Below are 8042 nucleotides of genomic sequence, written 5' to 3' on the forward strand. Positions count from 1 at the left end.
TAATAGATAGGCGGAATGATAGATTCCAATCTAGAGTCAAAACATGAGTTTGGCTAATTCGGTAAAACCGCAGTGTCACCTCACCGAATAAGAGTCTTAGAACAAACACACACATGTAATTGGCTTAGAACCCTATTCTAATCCACCATCTATGTTTGCCTAGGTTAGATACATTGCTTGCTAATCAACCCCGGTTAATAACTGATTAAATCACGTACATTCGGCCTAATACACAACTCGTCTGTATTCACCGATACTTATCAGTTGTTGTCTGTATTTCATCAGTGTTATCCGTTTTCTTCTGTTTTATTCTTACTTTTGCTGATTTGTCGCTATTCGGGCCCGAGCCCATAGGTTACGTGTTACACGGGGTCCAATGCCCCAAACCACCGAACACGAGGTCCAACGCCTCCTAATTCACCGAGCACGTGCAACCCGAGCGCGGAATGGGATCTAGCCTCGATTCACCGTTACACTCCGAACACGGCCTATGTGAAAGGCAATTTGGATTGGGCGCGTAAAACGGATCTAGATATCACCCGGGAGCTCGATCGACCCAACGGTTACGGTGGGAATCAACCGATTCTCCTGCAAACCGTTGGATCGATCGAACCCGACCCCCGGCTCCTTGAGCCCGCGTTGCCTTAATTCACTTATCGGTTATTCAAAATACACGGTGAGCCGGAGCGGAATAGTGGCCCAATGCAAACCGATCGGGATCCATTTACTTATTCGGTTATACTTTGTAATTGTTCGAGAGAACATTGTGAGGATTCTATTTGTATGTTCATTCATTTCCTTGTAAGGATCCCCGATCGGTGAGCGAGAGGTCCGAGTGCTGGATCGGTTAAGTTGGTCTATCGCCACCAAAGGGTGAGTAAGCTTGGATACTCGTGGTTTCGGTTCACGCAGGGAATCGACTATCACGGTTCGATGAACTGTAACGCTAAGATAGTGAACCGACTCCTCGATGCACAAGTCTACTCATCTTTCGGACTCTTGGCCCAACTTGATCAATTTATCGAATTTACGGTGTCAAAACGGGCGAGTCAAGCGCAACTCTAAATCACGCGGTAAATAAACAAAATGGCAAGCCTAGCAAGCTAGAGTACCGAAAGGGCGTGCGGGATATAGGCTCGCACGTAATAGAACCCCCGAATTCGGAATTTCCGGTTCTGTACGACCATTGCCTTAGCATTTAGGTGTACCCCGTACTCTTAGACCCGGGTAACTTGCCGGCCCTCGACCTTCGGGTCGTAAAATGGCAAGTGGCGACTCCTTCTCACGTGCGTCCGTCGCGCGTCCCCGGGAAGGTGGACACTCCCAAGCCGCGTTTGCTTAGGCGCGCGCATGCGTGCCCCGACGAGATGAAATTCGGGTGCGCACAGCCACTAAGGTCCTCACTGTACCAGAGCGTAGAGTGCCACAGCCCTTGAGGTCCACAAGTTTAATCGACAACTGGGTTTTCGAGATAGTGATGGTGATGTCAATTGGGTGTCGATGATGATGAGCTTCAAACGATGTCGTGACCACGAGGGTAAGGCCGCTTTGATCCTCCCAAGCGTGGGCGTGATTAAATGACCCAATACTTGTAGAATGGCGGCCCAAAAGCCGGCCTTGAGGAAAATGGTCACAGCCTCAGTCTGTGAGAGACACTGGTCTCAACCTGAGTTGGCCTGTGATAGATACTGGTCTCTGAGAAATGCTGGCCTCAGCCTGGAAGCCTTGATTCTAATGAAGGTCTGGATGCGGGTCTTGGCTATTTGGCAAGCCGAAAATATGAGCCTTAGGTCGGAAGCCTCAACTTGATGGAATAAACGGTCCGGAAGCCAGTCCTAAGAGGATGTAACCTCGATCCCCGGAAGATTCGTAGCGCGTGGATCTTGGCCTCCCGAAGCCGAGAAAAGCCACACCTAGGTCCGAAAACTTAAGCTCGGGCAGAAACTCGTTCCTTGCCCGAAAGCTCAAAAAGGGGTAGAATAGATGCCGAATGGTCAGCATTGTGCATGAATTAGGTGCATGGTATTGAAGTGCGGGAAATGTAGATATGTAAGTCCGGAACAAAGAATGTAAAGATACTAGAAAAGTAAAGGATAAAAAAACAAAAAGTTGTATTAAAGATGCATGTTGTGTAGTGGTGTCGAAGGTAGCACAAAGGAATACCGAACTGGTCTATATAGGTTTGACATAGGATAGAGCCCAAGATACCATAATCGGGAAACATCTAATTCGGAAGAAAATAAATAAAGACTATCCTAGAAATTACTTGCATATTTGGATATATTCTCTCCACTTATTCCCTAGATATCTAAAAGGGGTTTTTACCTAAAATGTCCCATGGTTTGTCCGTTTTGTCAAATCTATCCTATGCATTTTTTTGTCAAATCTATCCCATGATTTACTTTTTGCATCAAATCTATCACAGCGTTATCTTTTCCGTTAACATCTAACGGCTGTGCTGACGTGGCATGTGGAGAGATAGTGAGCCACACTTGTCACGTAGGCGCCATGTCAGCATGGTCGTTAGATGTCGACGGAAAAGATAACGCCGAAATGGATTTGATGCAAAAAGTAAATCATGGGATAAATTTGACCAAAAAAAAACATAGGATAGATTTGACAAAACGGACAAACCATGGGCTATTTTAGATAAATACTCATATCTAAAACTAATAAAATGAAAAAATAATCTAGCAAACTTGGAGATTAATCTCCATTATTCCTAATTATAAAGAAAAGAAAAGGAAAGGAAATTCACAATCTATGCACATTCAGAGCATTCATACAATATTCCACTTCCCATTTGCATCTTCATGCATATATCTTGTGCATGTGACAACTTTCCTTGGTCTTGGGCTTCACGTAGTCAACCATACGATCCTTTCTTTCCAATTGAGCACATGAGATAAACTTCTCAATCAAGGTAATAATCTTCACATTACCATCATTGTAGAATTACCTCTTACATGGAAAGTCCTCAAAACTGGCCAGACCATTGATGCACGTCTATGGCCAATACATTCATGATCTTCTTTCACTTAGCAACTCTTTCATGGAAGAAATAATATCAGATGTTCCCCAAAATAGAGAATCATTGCCAACCATAGAGCCGTCCACGTTCATTCTCGCCTTAGCTTGGAAATGACCTATGGCTTCCATCCTTGTGCCACCGAATCTCCACAGGACTGTCCATAATCGAGTGATGCCGCGGGCTTGGATTAGGTCTCATCTTGGGCTTCGATCACGAGCCATTCTCCTTGGATGAGCCTTGCCCTACTCGATCCAATCAATAATGGGTTGCCTTATGAGTCCAGTTGTACTCATAAAATTCATCTTATCCATCACGTCACAAGCTCCACAATTACCACTAAGTGCATAAATTTAGTGTAAACATATTCCAAACTTACTCCAATGTGCTTTGGTAGTTTCAAGGTCCCGGATTTGAATTGATTATTTAGTTTGTCTAATATATTCACGGTTGAATACGAGAGTTCGAACATTCCGTGGCTGAGGGGGTAAGATCATCACCACTGCTGTCCACCATTTTTGTTCAAAAAAACAAGAAGAAAAAAAGAAAGCTTGCTTTTTCTACCTGACGTATGCCAAAATAGTCTAATCTCATGGAAGTTCTCTTCAAATTATCATCCTATGAAGCGCTAATGATAACTTTGTACAAGCACGAAATAGAACACTGAGGACGGAAAGGCAATAAAAGGGCCAAGTGTAAGAACTTCGCAAGTCGACTGACAAACCAGTAAGCATACCCCTTGTCTTCCTGAAAGTGTATGCTTGATCGAGACTCCAAATTTTGCATCTTGCGTTTGCAGTGGAGTTCATTTCGTGGATGAGATCCGCCACTCGAGCCAGATTTATCAGTTACACCAACGAAAAACCTCAGTTGTATATGACCATATAAAGACTCTTCCTTTTGGTATGATATAAATCCTGTGCTCGATCTCGAGAACTATCAGTTACACAGACAAAAAGATTTAGACAAGAAGATTCAGACAACAAGGTGTGAATAGGATACCATTGCCCTAAAGAAAACTCCTGCAAAATTGACTGTTGGACAGAACTAAATCTAAACAAATAGAACATCTGGAATGCCATCAGGAACCGGGCAACAGATTATCGGGGAAGACTGCTAACTTGGGTTTTACATTTTCACTGCTACTTGTTCTGCGGAACTCTTCTTCACGACTCCTCTTGAGCACAGTTCGTTCAACAGCTCTAGGGCCTCCTCCGCTAAACCTTCGTATGCTATGCCCTCGATGAGAATCGTATACGTGATCTCGGTGGGCTTACACTTCCTCGACACCATGTAGGCCAAAAAATCAATCGCCCGGTGAGTCCGACGGGCCTTGCAAAGGCCCAACATTATCGAGTTGTAGGTTATCGCATTGGGCTTCACACCGAGCCCTTCCAGCTCGTGGAAGAACTTGATTGCCTCATCCACTTTCCCTTCCCTGCTGAGTCCCCCAACAAGGGATGAGTAGGTAATTATATCAGGCCTGAGGCCCTTCCTTCGCATCTCACTGAGGAGCTCTATTGCCCGATCTGTCCTCCCCGACTTCGACAGCCCATCAATCACAGTATTGTACGTGATCAAAACCGGTGAGCAACCTTTCATGCTCAGTTGATTAAGTATCTCAACTGCAACCTCAACCTTCCCATCCTTGCAGAGTGCCGTGAGAAGAGTGTTGTAAGTCACAATATCAGGGTAACATCCCCTTGAAACCATTATATCAAGATACTCTATTGCCCTCTCCATCCTTTTCTCCTTGCAGAACCCATGGATTAAAGGGTTGTAACTCAATGAGTTTGGGATACACCCGTGTCTTGGCATCTTCTCCAACACATCAATCGCTCTGCCTAGAAGCCCCTTCCGGCACAAGAAATTTATCAATATATTGAAAGTGACAACACTTGGAGAACAGCCTTTTCTGAGCATATCAGAGAGCAGCTTCTCCGCATCCATCCACCTTCCGGTGCTACACATACTGCGGAGCACGATATTGTGGGTGATCACATTGGGCTGGCACCCATAAGAAGGCATGCTATTCAAGAAATCGATCGCCTCATCCAATCTGCCTTCCTTGCAAATACCGTTGATGAGAACATTGTAAGTCACGACATCAGGCTTACACCCTTTGCTCCTCATCTCGTCCAGCAGCTTCATTGCCTGCTCCACCCCACACTCCTTGCAGGTAGCCTCGATCAAGATTGTGTAAGTAATCACATCGGGGTAACACTCCTTCTTCAACTGCATATCCAAGACCTGCATTGCCTGCTTCAGCTTCCCGCTATCGCAGAGAGTACGCAAGATTGTGTTGTAAGTGACCACATCGGGTGTTACGCTCATCTGTTCCAAGACCCCCAACGCGTTGTCAATCTCGCCGGACTTACAGTACCCACTGATGAGGACATTGTAAGTTATGACATCTGGGACGGCACCGGAGCCCTCCAGGATCTCCATGACACGGGTCGCCTTGCGGGTCTTTCCGAGCTTGCAGAACCCACGGATGAGACTGGTGCAGGCTATTACGTCGGGGATGTCCCCACGGTAGACCATGGTCTCAAGGAACCTGAAGGCAGGGTCGAGCTCGCCGTTACGGACCAGGCGGCGGAGCTGGTTGTTGCTCTCTTCTGATTCCTCGAGACTGTGCAACGAGTCAGCAGCAATGAAGGAATTGGAGCTCTTACCATTTATGTACCCGCAAGGGACTACTCTCTTTTCGGTTTTCTTTATCAATCTATGCAGGGCGAGGACCCGGGCAGTGGCCGGGCTCTGCTTCTCACCAGACAGAGAAAGTGACGACCGGGCAGAGTTCTTTGCCGGACTACTCGGAGGCGGAAACAGAGTGGGACCAATCGGGGCAGTCGACCCCACCGATAACTGGGTCTGGGAGTTCATCACGATTCCTTCAGGCCCTATTTGGAACAAGAGCTGTAAAAGCAGCAGCAATTGTCGACCCCAACAAGATTGAAACTTGCAGCAGAGAACAGCATTTCACACATGCCTGGACTATAATCTCATCGTGGCAATAGTAGATTGCAGTTCAACTCTCCAAACAGGCGAGCAACCAGGAAACGTATACAAACTTACAAAACCTCAAAGGAATGAAAATCGTCCGTCACCTCTTCTTTTACCCTTCGTCAGTAACAGAGCTGCTGCTCTGCTCCTCAGCTTGAGAGACAGACGGAAGGGAGGGGAGGAGAAGTTGAAGTTGCAGAGGGAAGCAGATATCGCCGTGGAATGAGAGGAGAGGCGGCGGAAGCAACGAAGGGTCGGCGGTCGGGCATCAGTGGATAGGATCATTAGACGGAGAGGGAGGGAGGGAGGTACGGACCCGACCCGACCGGCGGCAAGAGGAATGGGCTGGGCCTTCAAAAGATGCAAAGATGAGGGAGACGGGCCCAGTAAATAATTTGAGTAATGGCGTCTTGTTATCTTTTTCTATTTTACAGTTTGCTCCTCCTCCTTTTATCATGGTTTTCTAAACACCTTTTTTTTTTGCCTTTTTGGTCATAGTAAACTACAGGATGCTAGCTAGATGATAATACGGTGATTTCTAGGGGTGGGTACGGGATGGGATAGCTCGGTTTTAGGTGCTAACCATACCGGTTCCAATTTTTCGGGAATGAAATTTTCCTAACAGAAACCGATCCCATAACCATATTATACTCATAAATCCATCCCTAAAAATAACCATTTTTTGGTTTGGTTAACCGAACCATCCCGCATTAAGAAAATTACCATTAAAGTCTAAATTTATAAAGTCTAATCTTTCTATAAGAGTGCAATCAACACTAAATAAAGCGTAAAAAACTAAAACAAGCACGTTTATATACTAATCAAATTTTTACAAAGTTCTAATTACACAAAAATCATCAAAATTTCATCATTACTCAACACCTCTCAATCTTCTGCATAATAACTAGATGATTTTTTAGATTTTTTTCAAACTTTTTTCTTAAGAAAAAAAATTGGGAATATTTAAACTGACATTTATAAATAAATATAACAAAACATATAATTTATATATTTTTATATATATACGGGACGAGAAGTTAACCATGATTTTTGAAATTAGAAACCATAACCGTCCCGAAACCAAATAATTTGAGAGTTTAAAAACCGAATTTTTTCCCGAAAACCAAATAATTCAGTTATTTTTCAATTCGGAACGGAACGGTTATCGGGACGGTTCGGTTATTGGTTATTTTTGCATGGCCCTGGTGATTTCAATTTGTGAAATTGTTACGTACTAAATGCAGTGTCGTGTAAACTTTTTTTTTGTTATATTGAGATGTTCTTAGTATATAAATGAGAAAATTACAGTGATGGTCCTAAAAGTATTCCATTTTTATATATTCAACTTTGCAAAAGTAGTCCTAAATCGTTTCAAAAAGTCAGAAGTTTGGTCTGTTTCGTAACTGGCCGTTAATTGATGATGACATAGACCTAACGTCATTAAAAATGTTACAACTGGCCGTTAATATGGCACACTTGGACCAATCATCACACACCACTTTAAAAAATTCTTAAAGATTTTTTAAAAAAAATTTAAAAATAAAAAATAAAAAATTGAATAAGATTAATTCAAATTAAATAAAAATATAAAAAATTCAAAAACTTTTTAAAACAAATTAAAATTTATCACAAAATTTTAAACAATTTTAAAAATTTTAAAAGTTTTAAAAAGTAGAAGAAAAATTCAAAATATAAATTCAAAAAACTTACATAAAGTTTAAAAAAATAGCAAATTAAAAAAGTAAATAAAAACTAGAAAATAAAGAAAATAATAAATAAGAAAATTAATACAATCTTAAAAAATAACTAAATAAAATTAAAAAAAGAGGAAGATAATTTTCAAACTCGTTGAAGAATAAAAAGGGGTTGAGTCGTTGCCTAGATACTGAAAAGACGGGCTATTTTGACCGCCCCTCCCAATGGCGAGGTTGTCGGAGCCTCTGGTCGGAAGAGCCTCCCCTTTCTGATCCTTCCCTCCTCCCTGTCTCTTTGGTCCAAATCATTAAAT

The 8042-nt window shown here is 43.0% G+C and overlaps 1 protein-coding gene across 1 annotated transcript; it reads right to left on the reverse strand.

Annotated features, from left to right (window-relative positions):
- Positions 1 to 3898: 3898 nt before the first annotated feature.
- Positions 3899 to 6314, reverse strand: LOC116205493 (pentatricopeptide repeat-containing protein At1g09900-like). The gene has a single exon (XM_031538119.1). It carries the CDS (start codon positions 5912 to 5914, stop codon positions 4157 to 4159), a length of 1758 nt encoding a protein of 585 aa, XP_031393979.1. The 5' UTR covers positions 5915 to 6314; the 3' UTR covers positions 3899 to 4156.
- Between the last annotated feature and the right edge of the window lie 1728 nt (positions 6315 to 8042).

The sequence above is a fragment of the Punica granatum genome, chromosome 4 (genome assembly GCF_007655135.1).
Source record: "Punica granatum isolate Tunisia-2019 chromosome 4, ASM765513v2, whole genome shotgun sequence".
In the NCBI taxonomy this organism is placed as follows: Eukaryota; Viridiplantae; Streptophyta; class Magnoliopsida; order Myrtales; family Lythraceae; genus Punica; species Punica granatum.